The sequence below is a fragment of the Oncorhynchus gorbuscha genome, linkage group LG26 (assembly GCF_021184085.1).
Source record: "Oncorhynchus gorbuscha isolate QuinsamMale2020 ecotype Even-year linkage group LG26, OgorEven_v1.0, whole genome shotgun sequence".
Taxonomy (NCBI): domain Eukaryota; kingdom Metazoa; phylum Chordata; class Actinopteri; order Salmoniformes; family Salmonidae; genus Oncorhynchus; species Oncorhynchus gorbuscha.
Window position 1 is genome coordinate 35627437 of NC_060198.1, and position 18801 is coordinate 35646237.

An 18801-nucleotide genomic window follows, 5' to 3' on the forward strand; every position below is an offset into this window, starting at 1 on the left:
AAGACTGAAACTACATGAATTTCTACAGGTACATGGCCTCAGCAACTCCTCAAAGTGTTGGACTAGTCAGTGCATTTGATCCATTATACTGTATCTACAATGTCATAACTAGAATGGAATGGTGTGACTACTGGCTATAGGATGAGCATGAATCTGAACCTAGCCTAGTCTAATGTTACAACAGAAACAAGCACTACAGAGTTTAAAGAGGAACACATGAAGTCAAATATGTCTCGAGTAGAATGTGTGCGGGGAATTGCCATTATCCAGATCCTTATTGTATATATCTATGCTGTAATTGTGACCCTTTGTTTGATATTATCTGTGCTATTGCTATTTAAATTAAATATCTGTGACAGTTGTTTTATCCTAAAAATAAAATGTGGGTGAGAACAATGAATGACGCCCCAGAAATTCTAAACTTAAACAGAGTATTTCATTTTTTGTATCTAAATCCCTTTTAATATATACTCATGCTGACCAGGCTGTGACACTGAAAATATACAGTCATGTTGTGTCGCCATAGTTGTGGAGCATCATTTCAACATAATCGTTGTCTCTCTGCTCGTACTGCAGTCAAAGACATTATTTTTCACATGTTCCACATGGCCTGATTGTATATTATTATGCCCTTGGGTGGGCTGCCACAGTGAAGTGAAAATGGCAGCTTCATTCATACACCAACAATGGGAGCTACAATTGCAACGGCTCTGAGGAAAATGGCCAATTACAGTGGGAAATAGGGGTTTGCTTTGTCACTCTACAAACCACCTGTCCTTTTTAGACATACAGCATAGTAGAGACCAGAGCCTAAAGGGCTGGATTCAATCCGTAGCGTTAAAGCGTGACTGACATTTAAAGGCAACGTTTCCGTGTTGGCGGAGACAGCATTCGTGGTAAATGACCTTTACATTTCAACCGGCTGCAACGCTGAGCATCTGCGCTATGGACGGAATCCAGCACAATATATATATGACATTGCTAGAGATGTTAAAGTGATCAGGTCCCCTCAAGCACTTTCCAAACGGTCAACCTGAAAAGCTGTAAGCGAAAGCAAATCCACAAAAACAAATGCCCAAATAACTTGAACACAATGTGCTTAGCCTCAGTCACTGATCAAAGTACCATATAAAAACGGAACAGCAAATACCGGTCAACAATCTCTATACAAAGCACTCATTCTTGTGCTACATACAGTACTTGTAATACAAATCTCCATTATACCCATGGCCTCAGCTCTGTGTGTACATGCTGCTATGAAAACATTGTGTCTCCTGGTGGCGCTGTAGGTCCAGTTTGCGCTGGAATCTGCTTTGGCAGTGCGTGCAGCTGAAGGGCCAGTAGCTGCTGTGTTTACGGCTGTGGGTGATGAGGTTGGAGCTCTGGCTGAAGGCCTTGCCACACACCTGGCACACATGGGGCTTCTCACCTGGGACAGACAGCAGGACATTACATGGAATTGCACAATGTGTATGTCAGTCGTACTGTGTTTTACACACACCAGCTGACCTACAGTGCCTTGCGAAAGTATTCGGCCCCCTTGAACTTTGCGACCTTTTGCCACATTTCAGGCTTCAAACAAAAGATATAAAACTATTTTTTTGTGAAGAATCAACAACAAGTGGGACACAATCATGAAGTGGAACGACATTTATTGGATATTTCAAACTTTTTTAACAAATCAAAAACTGAAAAATTGGGCGTGCAAAATTATTCAGCCCCCTTAAGTTAATACTTTGTAGCGCCACCTTTTGCTGTGATTACAGCTGTAAGTCGCTTTATCAGTTTTGCACATCGAGAGACTGAATTTTTTTCCCATTCCTCCTTGCAAAACAGCTCGAGCTCAGTGAGGTTGGATGGAGAGCATTTGTGAACAGCAGTTTTCAGTTCTTTCCACAGATTCTCGATTGGATTCAGGTCTGGACTTTGACTTGGCCATTCTAACACCTGGATTTTTTTTTTTTTTTTACCATTCCATTGTAGATTTTGCTTTATGTTTTGGATCATTGTCTTGTTGGAAGACAAATCTCCATCCCAGTCTCAGGTCTTTTGCAGACTCCATCAGGTTTTCTTCCAGAACGGTCCTGTATTTGGCTCCATCCATCTTCCCATCAATTTTAACCATCTTCCCTGTCCCTGCTGAAGAAAAGCAGGCCCAAACCATGATGCTGCCACCACCATGTTTGACAGTGTGGATGGTGTGTTCAGGGTGATGAGCTGTGTTGCTTTTACGTCAAACATAACGTTTTGCATTGTTGCCAAAAAGTTCAATTTTGGTTTCATCTGACCAGAGCACCTTCTTCCACATGTTTGGTGTGTCTCCCAGGTGGCTTGTGGCAAACTTTAAATGACACTTTTTATGGATATCTTTAAGAAATGGCTTTCTTCTTGCCACTCTTCCATAAAGGCCAGATTTGTGCAATATACGACTGATTGTTATCCTATGGACAGAGTCTCCCACCTCAGCTGTAGATCTCTGCAGTTCATCCAGAGTGATCATGGGCCTCTTGGCTGCATCTCTGATCAGTCTTCTCCTTGTATGAGCTAAAAGTTTAGAGGGACGGCCAGGTCTTGGTAGATTTGCAGTGGTCTGATACTCCTTCCATTTCAATATTATCGCTTGCACAGTGCTCCTTGGGATGTTTAAAGCTTGGGAAATATTTTTGTATCCAAATCCGGCTTTAAACTTCTTCACAACAGTATCGTGGATCTGCCTGGTGTGTTCCTTGTTCTTCATGACACTCTCTGCGCTTTTAACGGATCTCTGAGACTATCACAGTGCAGGTGCATTTATACGGAGACTTGATTACACACAGGTGGAATGTATTTATCATTAGTCATTTAGGTCAACATTGGATCATTCAGAGATCCTCACTGAACTCCTGGAGAGAGTTTGCTGCACTGAAAGTAAAGGGGCTGAATAATTTTTCAGTTTTTGATTTGTTAAAAAAGTTTGAAATATCCAATAAATGTTGTTCCACTTCATGATTGTGTCCCACTTGTTGTTGATTCTTCACAAACAAATACAGTTTTATATCTTTATGTTTGAAGCCTGAAATGTGGCAAAAGTTTGCAAAGTTCAAGGGGGCCTTATACTTTCGCAAGGCACTGTATGTTCAACACATACTATGCTCATTTGTGTATGTGTGCTTACAGTGTACCTCCCCGCACATCAAATCAAATACATTTGTATTGGTCACATACACATGGTAATCAGATATTAATGCAAGTGTAGCAAAATGCTTGTGCTTCTAGTTCCAACAGTGCAGTAATATCTAACAAGTAATCTAACAATTCCCCAACAACTACCTAATGCACACAAATCTAAAGGAATAAGAATATGTACATATAAACATATGGATGAGCGATGGCCGAGCGGCATAGGCAAGATGCAATAGATGGTATAAGATAAAGTATATACATATACCTGTGTGTATGAAGGTGTGTTTCTTCATGTCTGACTTCTGGTGGAACCTCTTGCCACAGTACTGGCAGGGGTAGGGCCTGGTGTCAGAATGGATGAGCAGGTGGGTGGACAGGGTGGAGGAGCGCTTGAATACCTTCCCACACTCCTTACAGCTATAGCTACGCTCCTGGAACACACACATTCACAGAGATGTGGTTAGGATTTTGCCATGGGTATTTTTGTATAGTTTGTGTTGGGAAGTGGAGAGAACTCCACCAATGTACTTCTGCCAGATATACCTTTGGTCTTCCGTACGTGCCCAGAGCTTGTTTGAACTCGTAGGGGTGCTCTGGGGCTTTGGCTGATGTGGCCAATGGGACTGCATGCACGCATGTACGTGACCTGAGTAAATGAGTCTTCAGTACAGCTCCTGAGGACAAGACCTGAGAAAAGAGAAAGCTAAGAGTAACAGGAGATGTAGCTCATACTCCCATAGATGTCAACCATATTCAACACAATTACCCATTACAGCCTCAAATCTCACACCAAACAAATCTGCTGTTATGTCATTTTCTGACATGTCACAGAGCCCTGTTGAGTACAATTTCCACCACTCTACTGTCACTCTTGTCTCAGGTCACAAACACCAAACAGTATCTCATTTATTCTATTTTAGTCATGCCTGAAGGGGTTTGCATGGTTTGGAACCATACACTTTTGGTTGATACTCCCTATAAGGGTAGATGTGCTGTTCTGATTATATTGTAATTCCTGACCCTTGCTGGTTCTTCTTACCTTTTCACAGAGGGGGCATGGGTTGGTGGAGTTGAGGTCCATATGTGGCCTGTGGCTCAGTAAGACATGGACCAGTTTCTCCAGCTCCCTTTCTCTGTCAGGGCCCCGGGGCCAGTGTAGGGACCAGGGCAGGGCAGACTCGGAAGGCTCCACACCATCGTATCCTCCGGTTTCTGTGGAGTAAGTGGCATACTAGTAGATTGAGTTTGAAATAATAACAAATATTTTTGATTTGATAAAGATAGTTATGACAATCAAATTGAGGCAACTTGAAGTGTTTAACGAGATGGAATACAAATATAACAAATATCTACATATACTTATTTATTATTTACAATAAATAGAGTGTAGAGCCATAAAGTCAGGATCCGTCGGATACCTGCAGACCAGCTGGTCCAGAGGTCAGCTGGCGAGGTGCTGTGTGGTCTGGTTGCCATGCCGTCCCAGCTAGGGCAGGGGTATTCCAGGGTGTCCTTGACCTCTGACCCTGAGCACAGGTTGCCCTGGTCCTCCTGGAAGGGGCTCCGATGTGGGGACCTTACTTCCCACCACGCCCTATTCTGCCTGTCGTGATAGTTTGTATGAGGTTGTGGCTGGTCAGGGTTTGTGTGTCTGGTGCCTTTAGAGAAGCAAGGGGGGTGAGACCCTGGTCTCTTACTCTTGACCAGGAAGGAGCGAGGCATGACAGAGCTGAGGCAAGGGGAAGGTGGCGAGAGTGAGAGAGATAAATACCTACAGAACAGACAAGAGACAAGGAGTCATTCGAAATTCACTTAATGACAGATTCTTTGACAAAGTGTTCCTCTGTATTAAAGAACAACAACGACTAATATTATTTATAGATTTTTCATTTCATTTTTCTACAAATACCAATGCCCTATACATACATTGAGTATACCAAACAATAAGAACACCTTCCTAATATTGAGTTGCACTCAATTCGTCTGGGCATGGACTCTATAAGGTGTAGAAAGCATTCCACAGTTTTGCTGGCCCATGTTGACTCCAATGCTTCCCACAGTTGTGTCCTTTAGGTATTGGACCATTATTGATACACACGGGAAACTGTTGAGTATGAAAAACCTAGTAGCCTTGCAGTACTTTACACAACCGGTGCACCGGTCACCTACTACCATACCCTGTTCAAAGGCACTTAAATGTTTTGTCTTGTCCATTCACCCTATGATTGGCACATATAAACCATCCATTTCTCAATTATCTCATGGCTTCTTTAACCTGTCTCCTCCCCTTCATCAACACTGATTGAAGTGACATCGTTAAGGGATCATAGCTTTCACCTGGATTTACCTGGTCACTCTACTGCATGTCATGAAAAAAGAACATGTTCCTAATGTTTTGTACACTCAGTATATTTATCCACAGAATCATTCACCTCCCTTACTGAATTTCTGGAGAATGTGAAATGTGTTGGGTTCGTAATGATATTTTTCTGCAATTAAGTAAGGGACATAAAATAGTTTTGATATATAAATATGTGTTTCTACTGTAAGAGTTTGCAAAATTATAGATAATACATGTTTTGATAACATTAACTTTCATTAATGAATTTTCCACATAATGTAACGTAGTCATTCATCAAATTTTTGAAAAATGTGTTATCACTAAAAATTGCTCTGTGAAAATTTACAATTACAGATTGGCACACATTTACACACATCACACTTATAGTAAGCTGTAATGTCACTCATGTTGCTCTGCGTTAGTATTCCTTATCTTCGTATGTCAATGTGAAACACACACACCTGTTGATAAATAATCAGTTAAAATGCCAAAGCCTGTGGTTTGGGTAAGAAATGCATCATGGCCACCTGCACACTGTTTTAAAAAAAACATTTCAAAAGCAGGTCTTTCTCTGAGGACTACCCTACTCCGTCAAGCAATTCAAACTGAAATCTCACGATTTGTTGTGAAAAATACATTTTGAGCTTTTACTAAATAGATCTACGTCTCTATAAGTTTTTTAAAGTTTCTAAATATGACATATGTAACCAAATCATTCATAAAATAGCACACAATCCTAACATACATTGCAATCAAATTACAAATGCAACATATTTCCTTTGCAATTCTCCTAATGATATTCACAATTCTACACATTATCAGAATATATATTTTTTTTACCATTGATCACATATTAATAAACAACACAGACTTTTGTAAAAAGAATAACCTATTTTGGTCAGTTTTCAGTCAAGCTCAATCCTAAAAATATTGAATATGTTTTATTGCTCGTCAGTTAAATGTATTAAAATGATTCATATCTGTACTGAATTAATCCTCAAATTCAATAAATATTATGCAAAACATTAAACACCAATCTCATATTATAAAGTTGAAATCTGGAGAGAGGCTGAATTCTGTAACTTACCACTTGTATGCACAGTTGAATCTGGAGTGGTTGCAATCTCTTTGGTGTCGGTAACATCCCCTTTTCTTTACCCTCGCACCCGTTAACTGATGACATGACAGAAAACAATTGATTTGGTTTGATTTTGAAGCAGTTGCTGAACAATGGATTGTGGGAAATCTCAACAAAAAACCCACCAGCCAACATTTACAGTGCATTCAAAGTCTATACCTCAGCGTACAATTCAAAGCATTTACCTAAAAGCTAGAAATTAAACATGTTAATCTGTTAAACTCATACTGTAACATTAATTTGACTCTTACACACAATTACAGTATGTGACAATGATGCATAACATTGGTTATTTTTCAAGATTTATCCTAATCTACACCAGAGATTTTCTAATCAGAAATAGTCTATCAGCTAGATAAACTGTTTTTCTTTGTTTTAGTTTTTGATTGAATAAAACAAATCTGATATTCCCAGTTGTTAACCAACTTCTGTAATGGAAACCTGTGCTCGGTGTTCAGCTTATTGTTCGCATCCTGCCTGTTGTCTTACCTCTAGAGAGGACTGATCCTGCTACCGTACACTAGAAAGGACCAAGCACACATCCAAACCTGTCCATCTTGGTCTGAGAGTCAATGTTCTATGCTACTGAGTCACAGGTAACTTGGAGATACCGGTAGCAACAGCCTGACTGAGGGTAGGAAGTGTGTACATTAAGGTCACTTGATTGTGTTTAAATATCAAAGTCTCACGTAAAAACAGGGACCTTACTTTAACCATATAATCTTGCTACGGGAGGTTATTGACACACACATCACTGGTGTCTATGCAGTATGGAATGTGTATAATACACAACCCACACAACTCTCTTCCTGTGACTGAGGTAATTTAAGTGATCTCCACCACAGAAATAGAAACACTCTCCCACACTAGAACAATGATGAAAAGAGCTGCTAGAAGATGACAGGATTTTACTAAACAAGTGAAGTAAAGAAGTAAGATTGCAAAGATAACTGTATTATAGTTGATGTCCATTGAATTACAGTGAAAACTACATTGGAGATCACTGTATGACTCAGCACACGACATCTTAGATTGAAACAAGTCAGAGGCCCTCAGAACAGCCTCAATTAATCTGGGCATGGACTCTACAAGGTGTCGAAAGCGTTTCACAGGGATGCTGGCCCATGTTGACTCTCATGTGGACCATTCTTGATACACATGAGAAACTGCTTCAAAAACCCAGCAGCATTGCACTTCGTGACGGAAACCAGTGTGCCTGGCACCTACTACCATACCCCATTCAAAGGCACTTAAATATTTAGTCTTGCCCATTCACTCTCTGAATTTCACACATACACAATCCATGTCTCACTTGTCTCTAGACTTAAAGGTACTTCTTTAACCAGTCTCCTCCTCTTCATCTACGCTGATTGAAGTGGATTTAACAAGTGACATCAATAAGGGATCATAGCTTTCATCCGGATTCACCTGGTCAGTCAATGTCATTGAAAAAGCAGGTGTTCTTAATGTTTTGTACACTCATTGTATTGTATCCTGTGAGCAGCAGACAGTGGAGTTGAGTGTGCCACTGCCTTGATGTTCTGGAGTGGAGCTTGGCAGAGCGCTGTGGTTACTGTGGCGGGGGGCTGGCAGCCTTCTCCCCAGGGTTTCAGGGAGTGCAGGCGAGGGGGGCAGGTTGTTGAGACGGGGTGGTAGGCTCGGTGGGTTTGTGTCTCGTCTCTGATGGGGGGGGGGTTCAGGGGCTTCTCTTCCTACATCCGTCCCTCTGCTCCCCTGCTGCTGCTCCTGTCTTTCTAGGAACCTGAATCTTGGGGTCTGGGTGGAGGGGTTTAGGGAGGAGGAGGGGGTTATGGCTGGTTGGCATTTAGTATACTTTTCCTTTCTTTGTTTTTGTCTCACCTGTTCTGCTTTCTACTGTGATATGTTCCCTTGCGTTCAAGTATGCTCCTGGCTCTGACCTCCAATGAAGCAGTCTGTATAAGGCTTTGGTTATGAAACCAGCATCACAAGCACGAATGGAGCGACAGGTGAGGATGCAAACACAAGACTCTCTGGTCAGAGAGCGACCTGGGGTTGGACTCAACTTGTGAATACACGATGTTAGAATGTGGTCTAGGTGCTGTGGTCCCCCTTGTTTATCACAACTGAGCAAATTTTCCATCATGGCTCCCAATCTTGTTGGAAGGACAGGTGCCGAGTAGAGAGTACGTGGCTGAAAACTTGCTGCTCGACTCCCAGTGAGTTATATCTGCTCCTGACACTCCCTCTACTGCTCATCCTGTGTCTCCTTTACCTGCCGCCACTCCCCCAATGCTCTCTCTCTCTCTCTCTCTCTCTCTCTCTCTCTCTCTCTCTCTCTCTCTCTCTCTCTCTCTCTCTCTCTCTCTCTCTCTCTCTCTCTCTCTCTCTCTCTCTCTCTCTCACTCTATGTGTGTGATTGTGTGGGCGGAGACAGGTGTACTGGAGTCAGAGCAGATCCCGACCAGCTGCAACCTGTTCCATAATCAAGACCTCTACAAATACTCAGCCCTGCCACTTCTATGCAGCCAGATTGTAATCTCTGCTCAGTCAGTCTACGTTTCTAGCCGTTTGTTCCTGTTTAGATCCTGTTGTGCCTGTTTTTCCTTGCCTGACACGGTTTTCCTCTCTGCTACAGTTCTACCCGCTCTGACTCTGGTCCCTGTCTTCAGTCCCACGTCAATTCTGCTACTCTGTCCTGGATGTCCCACTCTACTGCTCCCTTGGATTCCCATCCGGACCTGCTTACCCTGTCTTAACCCCTCTCGCTCCAGCCTCAGCCTCCGCACATAGTTTCCTGCGACCTGCCCGAACTTCCCCTGGCCTGCACTCCGTCTTCCCCCTGTGTTTCAATAAATACCTTGGTTACCAGTGAATTCAGCCACAAGTCCAGAGAGTGCACGAATGAAAGCAAGTGAACACTTTGCAATGGTGATGGGCACACCTACTTCAACTGTCCACAAGCCTACAGCAACAGAGCAAAGAATGGTGGAAGGGGAGCAGAACCTGAAGCTCAACAACTAACTCAGCCAGCAGACAAGCCCGATGACCCCCAGATCCCTCCCTCCACTAACAAGCTGAGCAGCAGAGTGGTGAGGAGGAGGAGGAGGAGGACAAGGGAGCAGAGAGAGGTGAGGAAGAAGGGGACAAGGGAGCGGAGAGAGGTGAGGAAGAAGGGGACAAGGGAGCGGAGAGAGGTGAGGAAGAAGGGGACAAGGGAGCGGAGAGAGGTGAGGAAGAAGGGGACAAGGGAGTAGAGAGAGGTGAGGAAGAAGGGGACAAGTTAACAGAGAGGGGTGAAGAGGAGAGAAAATATGAACCCGAGTGCAACAGCCAGTCTTGCAGTCAGTCTGACAGCACACCAGAGAACAAGTGACGAGGAGAACGATGGCAGCTTTGAGTACGCCAAGGAAGAGCCATCCCAAGACTCCCCTCCCTGATGACACAGGTCCTGCAGCAGTCAGGTCCACTCAAATGGAAGCTCATGATGACGACCCACCAAACCATGCCAGTACTCTGGCCTCCTCCCACCTCCCTCCCCGGTGGCTACCCACCTCTAATTTAAAAAACCTGCTCTAAATGAGTACCATTAAATAGACGGCATACAAGCAAAACTTTATAAAAAATTACAGGACTTTTTTATTATCAGTATTTATTGACCAACAAATTGAATTATTTTTTAAAGGTGTGCCTTCTAATTTGCAATGTGTATTTAAAAATATTGTCAACTCATGAATTGTATGAATTATTGATTGAAAATAGATACTTATAATTAAGATTATATTAAAACTTAACAAGCAAAAAGATATGACGCAAAACAATTTGTCTGTATCTAATAAACGAGTGGGGCCAGAGAAGAGAGTGCTGGTCCCAGCCCAATGTCACTGACTATTGTGGTTTTAACACGTCAACCAGAGATGGCCTTAAGCTCTCCCAGAGATACAAACACATGAATACATACACACACATACCACATGTTATTGTGCAACTGCAAGCAGGCAAAGTCCAACGCAAACAGGCAAAGTCACATACACATGTGCATGCCGACAGTGCACAACACTCACAAACGTGAACAGTCCCACACAGCATATAGTCACACAGGCTACACCATTCAGGACACACCCTTGAAGACGTACAAACAGTAAAACAGTAAAGACATCCACATTTTGTAAACAAAATTGTCCGATACAGAATAGAGGAGAAACAATAGGCGTTTTCTCACTTGCACATTTTCCCAGCATGGGGCAACCACAGGAGGAAATGATCTAATGAAAAAGGCGCCCATCGCTGATAGCAACAAGGAGTCCAAATTTGCCTCACTAATCACACATTACCACACATTACCACACATTACCACACATTACCACACATTACCACACATTACCACACATTACTCAATAAAACATATCCAACAAATGAACATGCAGAGAAAACATGGAGATGGGGGAACAAAGATGGGGGAACATGGAGATGGGGGAGAGAGATGGAGATGGGGGGAGAGAGATGGAGATGGGGGAGAGAGATGGAGATGGGGGAGAGAGATGGAGATGGGGGAGAGAGATGGAGATGGGGGAGAGAGATGGAGATGGGAGATGGGGGAGAGAGATGGAGATGGGGGAGAGAGATGGAGATGGGGGAGAGAGATGGAGATGGCGGGAGAGAGATGGAGATGGGGGAGAGAGATGGAGATGGGGGAGAGAGATGGAGATGGCGGGAGAGAGATGGAGATGGGGGGAGAGAGGAGATGGGGGAGATGGAGATGGGGGAGAGAGATGGAGATGGGGGAGAGAGATGGAGATGGGGGAGAGAGATGGAGATGGGGGAGAGAGATGGAGATGGGGGAGAGAGATGGAGATGGCGGGAGAGAGATGGAGATGGGGGGAGAGAGATGGAGATGGCGGGAGAGAGATGGAGATGGCGGGAGAGATGGAGATGGGGGAGAGAGATGGAGATGGGGGGAGAGAGATGGAGATGGGGGGAGAGAGATGGAGATGGGGGAGAGAGATGGAGATGGGGGAGAGAGATGGAGATGGGGGAGAGAGATGGAGATGGCGGGAGAGAGATGGAGATGGCGGGAGAGAGATGGAGATGGGGGGAGAGAGATGGAGATGGGGGAGAGAGATGGAGATGGGGGGAGAGAGATGGAGATGGGGGAGAGAGATGGAGATGGGGGAGAGAGATGGAGATGGGGGGAGAGAGATGGAGATGGGGGAGAGAGATGGAGATGGGGGGAGAGAGATGGAGATGGGGGAGAGAGATGGAGATGGGGGAGAGATGGAGATGGGGGAGAGAGATGGAGATGGGGGAGAGAGATGGAGATGGCGGGAGAGAGAGATGGAGATGGAGGGGGAGAGAGATGGAGATGGGGGAGAGAGATGGAGATGGCGGGAGAGAGATGGAGATGGAGATGGAGATGGCGGGAGAGAGATGGAGATGGGGGGAGAGATGGAGATGGAGATGGAGATGGGGGAGAGAGATGGAGATGGGGGAGAGAGATGGAGATGGCGGGATGGAGATGGCGGGAGAGAGATGGAGATGGCGGGAGAGAGATGGAGATGGCGGGAGAGAGATGGAGATGGCGGGAGAGAGATGGAGATGGCGGGAGAGAGGAGATGGAGATGGGGGGAGAGAGATGGAGATGGGGGAGAGAGATGGAGATGGGGGAGAGAGATGGAGATGGGGGAGAGATGGAGATGGGGGAGAGAGATGGAGATGGGGGGAGAGAGATGGAGATGGGGGGAGAGATGGAGATGGGGGAGAGAGATGGAGATGGGGGAGAGAGATGGAGATGGGGGAGAGAGATGGAGATGGGGGAGAGAGATGGAGATGGCGGGAGAGAGATGGAGATGGCGGGAGAGAGATGGAGATGGCGGGAGAGAGATGGAGATGGCGGGAGAGAGATGGAGATGGCGGAGAGAGATGGAGATGGCGGGAGAGAGATGGAGATGGCGGGAGAGAGATGGAGATGGCGGGAGAGAGATGGAGATGGCGGGAGAGAGATGGAGATGGCGGGAGAGAGATGGAGATGGCGGGAGAGAGATGGAGATGGCGGGAGAGAGAGATGGAGATGGAGATGGAGATGGCGGGAGAGAGATGGAGATGGGGGGAGAGAGATGGAGATGGGGGGAGAGAGATGGAGATGGCGGGAGAGAGATGGAGATGGCGGGAGAGAGATGGAGATGGCGGGAGAGAGATGGAGATGGCGGGAGAGAGATGGAGATGGCGGGAGAGAGATGGAGATGGCGGGAGAGAGATGGAGATGGCGGGAGAGATGGAGATGGCGGGAGATGGAGATGAGAGATGGAGATGGCGGGAGAGATGGAGATGGAGATGGAGATGGAGAGAGATGGAGATGGGGGAGAGAGATGGAGATGGGGGGAGAGAGATGGAGATGGCGGGAGAGAGATGGAGATGGCGGGAGAGAGATGGAGATGGCGGGAGAGAGATGGAGATGGAGAGAGATGGAGATGGCGGGAGAGAGATGGAGATGGCGGGAGAGAGATGGAGATGGCGGGAGAGAGATGGAGATGGCGGGAGAGAGATGGAGATGGCGGGAGAGAGATGGAGATGGTCAGAGGGTTGCCGTCAGCAGTAGGCCATGGTTACAGCTGGCTGTGTGCATCTCTGTATATGTGGTTGGTTGGTGGCTGTGGTTTCAGTCAGGGGGCTGGGTGTACTTTCTCATGGCCCACATCTTCTTTTTCTCTGTCACCAACAGGACTCGCTCCCCCACCCACCCATCTCACACATTCATTTCCCCTCTTTCTCTCTCTCTCACATTGCATGGAAAAGGTGTGAGAAGGTGAGTGAGAGGACAGGAGCTTGTGACTACTCTAGATTTGGAGAACAACAAAAAAACGACCCCTGGTATAATAATAGATTACATTCGTTGAAGAGGTCTCCTGGCCACGCCCACTACCAGACATCTCTTGACACATCTATGTGTCGTGGCTGCTCTGTAGCTCAGCCTTCCTGTTATATTCTCTCTCTCTAAATCTTTCTTCATGGCATTTCACTCTGTTTCTAGTCTTGTGTATATGGCCTAGAAGCCGATCACGTGATGCTACTCTCTCGCTTACTATGGAAGGATAGTGGGAGGTCAGGGGGTGTGAGAACTCTGAAACTCTATGGTACCCAAGGCATTCATACCTCCCTGTACACTACATTACAGTATAATAACCTAACACCACCACCACATGGAAATTTCATGTCCTAATTTGTTTAGCATTTATCATCTGTCATACTGTAGATGAGTGAAGAGGTGGTGACTGCTCTGTGTGGTCTCATCTTAACACTTCCCCTCATTCACAGTTAAGATATCAGTCATAGTGTTGAAAAGCACTTATGTCACTGTCACGAATCTCACTAATCTTGATCCAGCAAAAGTGTTATGAGATGATAAAAATGCACTTATATTTTGGGCCTTGATGGTAGTATAATGATGTACAGTGCCTTCAGAAAGTGTTCACACCCCTTGACTTCTTCAATCTTTTGTTGTGTGACAGCCAGCATATAAAATGGATTACATTGGTATTTTGTGTCACTGATTTACACACAATACCCCATAATGTCAAAGCGGAATTATGTTTTTAGATATTTTTTACACATTAATTAAAAATTAAAAGCTGAGTCTTGAGTCAATAAGTATACAACCCCTTTGTTATGGCAAGCCTTCATACGTTCAGGAATAATAAATTGCACAGGAGAGACGAAGGTTGAAAGTCATGCGTCCTCCGATACACAATCCAACCAAGCGCGCATCCAACCCGGAAGCCAGCCGCACCAATGTGTCGGGGGAAACACCGTGCACCTGGCAACCTTGGTTAGCGCGCACTGCGCCCGGCCTGCCACAGGAGTCGCTGGTGCGCGATGAGACAAAGACATCCCTATCGGCCAACCCCTCCCTAACCCGGACGACACTAGGCCAATTGTGCATCGCCCCACGGACCTCCCGGTCGCGGCCGGTTACAAAAGATGTGTAACCCAGAGTCTCTGGTGGCACAGCTGACGCTGCAGTACAGCGCCCTTAACCACTGCGCCACCCGGGAGGCCCTCAATAATAGTGTTTAACATATGTTTTTATGACTACCCCATCTCTGTACCCCCACACATACAATTTATCTGTAAGGTCCCTCAGTCGAGCAATGAATTTCAAGGACAGATTAAACCACAAAGACCAGGGGGGTTTTCCAATGGCTTGCAAAGAAGGGCACCTATTGGTAGATGGATTTTTAAAAAGCATACACTGAATATCCCTTTGAGCATGGTGAAGATATTAATTACACTTTGGATGGTGTATCAATATAGCCAGTCGCTATAAAGATACAGGCTTCCTTCCCAACTCAGTTGCCGGAGAGGAAGCAAACCGCTCAGGGATTTCACTATGAGGCCAATGGTGACTTTAAAACAGTTAAAGAGCTTAATGGCTGTGATAGGAGAAAATTGAGAATCGATCAATAACCTTGTAGTTACTCCACAATACTAACCTAAATGACAGAGTGAATATACTACACAATACTAACCAATACTAACCTAAATGACAGAGTGAATATATTCCAAATATTCCAAGACATGCACCCTGTTTGCAACAAGGCACTAAAGTAATACTGCAAAAAATGTGGCAAATACATTTACGTTTTGTCTAAATACAAATTCCTATGTTTGGGGCAACTACAACACAACACATTACTGAGTACCACTCTCCATAGTTTCAAGCATGGTGGTGGCTGCATCATGTTATGAGAATGCTTGTCATCGGCAATAACTATTTTTTAGATAAAAGGTAACGGAATAGAGCTAAGTACAGGCAAAATCCTAGAGGAAAACTTGGTTCCGACAAAATTCCAACAGACACAGGGAGACAAATTCACCTTTCAGCAGGACAATAACCTAAAACACAAGGCCAAATATACACCGGAGTTGCTTACCAAGACAACATTGAATGTTCCTGAGTGACTTAGTTACAGCTTTGAGTTAAATCAACTTGAAAATCTATGGCAAGACTTGAAAATGGCTGTCTAGCAATGATCAACACGGAACTTGACAGAGCTTGAAGTATTTTAAATAGAATAATAGGCAAATACTGTACAATCCAGGTGTACAAAACTCTTACACTGTCACTCCCTGACCTTAGTTATCTTTGTTTTCTTGATTATTTTGGTTAGGTCAGGGTGTGACGAGGGTGGTTGGTTGTGTTTTTGTCTTGTCTAGCGTTTTTAACTTGTCTAGGGTTTTTGTATATCTATGGGGTTTTAGTATGTCTAGGTATATGTAGGTCTATGGTGGCCTGAATTGGTTCCCAATCGTTGTCTCTGATTGGGGATCCTATTTAGGTTGCCATTTTAGATTTGTGGGTTATTGTCTATGTGTAGTTGCATGTCAGCACTCGCGGTTATTAGCGTCATGGTCGTTTTGTTTAAGTGTTCTTCGTTTATTAAGGAAGAATGTATTCATCTCACGCTGCGCCATGGTCTCATCGGTATGACGATCGTGATATAGACTTACCCAGAAATACTCACAGCTGTAACTGCGGCAAAGGTGATTCTAACATGTATTGACTCAGGGGGTTGAATACTTATCTAATATATTTTGGTTTTTGTTTTCCATAATTTGCTTTGAAAAAGTTATAATTTTTCTTCCAATTTAAAATTAGACTGTGTAGATCATTAACAAATGACAATTAAATAAATGTTAAGCCCACTTTGTAACACAACAAAATTTAAAATTTAAAAAAGCACTGTATCCCTGTATTCTAAACTCTGATGGAGTGGATCTCTGTGTATGACGGGACTGTTTTTACCCGGTGACTCAGGTCTCTGCTCTCTACCGCGCATTGATGGTGAATCTGATATGTATGAATTGTAATATATTTCCTTCTAAGATAAAACCAACTCTGATGGAGGGAGAAGTCCATTTACTGACAATCATAGTCAAGTTCGCTCAAACACACACACACACACACACACACATCCAAACACACACTCACACATACACACATCCAAACACACAGGGTGGACGTGTGAAGCCTCTGTCACACACACCACACCCAAAACACCAGTCTCTCTGCCTCACACACATGAATAAGCAAACACAAACAAATAGCCAACACACCAAATAGAGTATTTTGTATTCAACTGACTTTGCAGGTTTGTATAGAGATACAATATCAACAGAAATATCCAGAATAGCAATAGTGCATTCAACTACTGTGCCAAATATGTAAGGATATGCAGGTAACTGCCAAAATAAAGGAAACACTTGAGTAAATGAGTGATACAAACTATAGCCTTCTGAGACCCAGCAATTCATGTTGTCCTCTAGTGGACATCAGTTCTTGGTCCTTATCTCTGAGGCCATACAAGCCACCCTATTAAGTCCTGTTGTCACTTTGAGAGGACATTCTGGGCTTATAAATTTTATCACGTGTTCGGGTGTGACCTTGACAACCTTACTGGTTCTTTAAAAAAGGCTTTAGTCAAAATTAGCTTATTTTATGGAATTCAGATTTGTGAGTTTGATATTAAAATTGTTTCTAGTAAGTGAATATCTCAGGAATAGTTAAGTGAGTTGTCAGGACTGTAATACTCCAATTTGTAAGTCGCTCTGGATAAGAGCGTCTGCTAAATGACTTAAATGTAATGTAAATGTACTTTTGCACATTAAATAAGAGCTTATCAAGAAATGTCCTCTGTAGTGGACACCTGGATGGCGCAACTATGTTTTTTATGTAACGATGATCGTTGTTAGAAGGATTGGACCATGGTGCCGCGTGGAAGGCGTTCATCATGTTTATTAATGTGAACCAGCAACAAAACAATAAAGAGTAACAAAACTAATGTGCAGCTTTGTAGTGCAAAAAGGCTACAATACAAAAACAAGATCCCACACACAACAGGTGGAAAAAGGCTGCCTAAATATGATCCCCAATCAGAGTCAATGATAGACAGCTGCCTCTGATTGAGAACCATACCAGGCCAACGTAGTCACACCCTGACCTAACCAAATAGAGAAATAAAAGGATCTCTAAGGTCAGGGCGTGACATTTTACCTACCCATTGACTGTAATGTTCCTATTTATGTCCTAATGACAACTACAGAAGACAATTTAGCATTTACAATAAAAGATAAATAACAATATATATATTTTTTAAAGTTCTTGGTAATCTTCCCCCCCCACTCCAAACACTTATGTCTCAGGAGGATATTGAAAGCAGGTGCTTCCACACAGGTTTAGTTCCTGAGTTATTTAAGTGATTAACATCCCATCATGCTTATCATGCATAAAAATGTTGCCCAGTTGCCCACTCGGGCAGTCTAAGGCACTACATCTCAGTGCTAGAGGCATCATTACAGACCCTGGTTTGATTCCAGGCTGTATCACAACCGGCCGTAATTGGGAGTCCCATAGGGTGGCGCACAATTGGCTCAGTGTCGTCCGGGTTAGGGTCTGGCCGAGGTAAGCTGTCATTGTAAACAAAAATTTGTTCTTAACTGACTTGCCTAGTTAAATAAAGGTTAAATAAAATAAAATATGTTTGGGCTACAATGGCTAGAAGAAGAGATTTCAGTGACTTCAAAAGAGGGATCTCAAAGGAGCATTGGGGTTTAATAAAGTGTGTGTGTGTGTGTGTGTGTGTGTGTGTGTGTGTGTGTGTGTGTGTGTGTGTGTGTGTGTGTGTGTGTGTGTGTGTGTGTGTGTGTGTGTGTGTGTGTGTGTGTGTGTGTGTGTGTGTGTGTGTGTGTGTGTGTGTGTGTGTGTGTGTTACCAGATCTCAACCCAATTGAACACTTATGAAAGATTCTGGAGCAGCGCCTGAGACAGCATTTTATACCACCAACAAAACACCAAATGATTGAATTTCTCATGAAAGAATGTTGTTGCATCCCTCCAATAGAGTTCCGGACACTTGTAGCATCTATGCCAAGGATAATTAAAGCTGTTCTGGCAGCTCATGGTGGCCCAACGCCCTGTTAAGACACTTTATGTTGGTGTTTTACAATATCTTGGCAGTTATCTGCATATAAGGATAGAGGTGAATTAAACATGAATTTAGATGCACGTGCTTATCATATATGAGGCAGAATAATCTGCACAATCCTCTGTCTCTTGCAGCTGCGATTCACACTCTCATGAGATTTTCTCTCTCGACTTGACACATCCCTTTCACATCCGCTCTGGTTC

General features: G+C 44.0%; 1 protein-coding gene across 2 annotated transcripts; it reads right to left on the reverse strand.

The window, feature by feature from the left end:
* Nucleotides 1-97: 97 nt before the first annotated feature.
* LOC124016087 (zinc finger protein Gfi-1b-like) lies at nt 98-6652 on the reverse strand. 2 transcript variants are annotated; one of them, XM_046331614.1, is made up of 6 exons: nt 6591-6652; nt 4581-4933; nt 4202-4374; nt 3706-3849; nt 3428-3593; nt 98-1429 (listed from the first exon to the last, which is right to left on the reverse strand). In XM_046331614.1, exons 2-6 carry the CDS (start codon nt 4882-4884, stop codon nt 1233-1235), a joined length of 984 nt encoding a protein of 327 aa, XP_046187570.1. In that variant the 5' UTR covers nt 4885-4933; nt 6591-6652; the 3' UTR covers nt 98-1232. The 2 variants fall into 2 exon arrangements, with proteins under 2 accessions (XP_046187570.1, XP_046187569.1); XM_046331613.1 differs by lacking the exon at nt 6591-6652 and adding an exon at nt 5089-5739.
* Nucleotides 6653-18801: the final 12149 nt, after the last annotated feature.

Bases quoted from the DNA above. Each gene is read 5' to 3' on its own strand.
- LOC124016087 (XM_046331613.1), bottom strand. From the start codon at position 5,153: ATGCCCAGACGAATTGAGTGCAACTCAATATTAGGAAGGTGTTCTTAT. The intron at 4,934-5,088 runs GTATGTATAGGG...TCTGTTCTGTAG, and splicing joins TATTGTTTGGTATACTCAAT to GTATTTATCTCTCTCACTCT. The intron at 4,375-4,580 runs GTATCCGACGGA...CTTACTCCACAG, and splicing joins CTGGACCAGCTGGTCTGCAG to AAACCGGAGGATACGATGGT.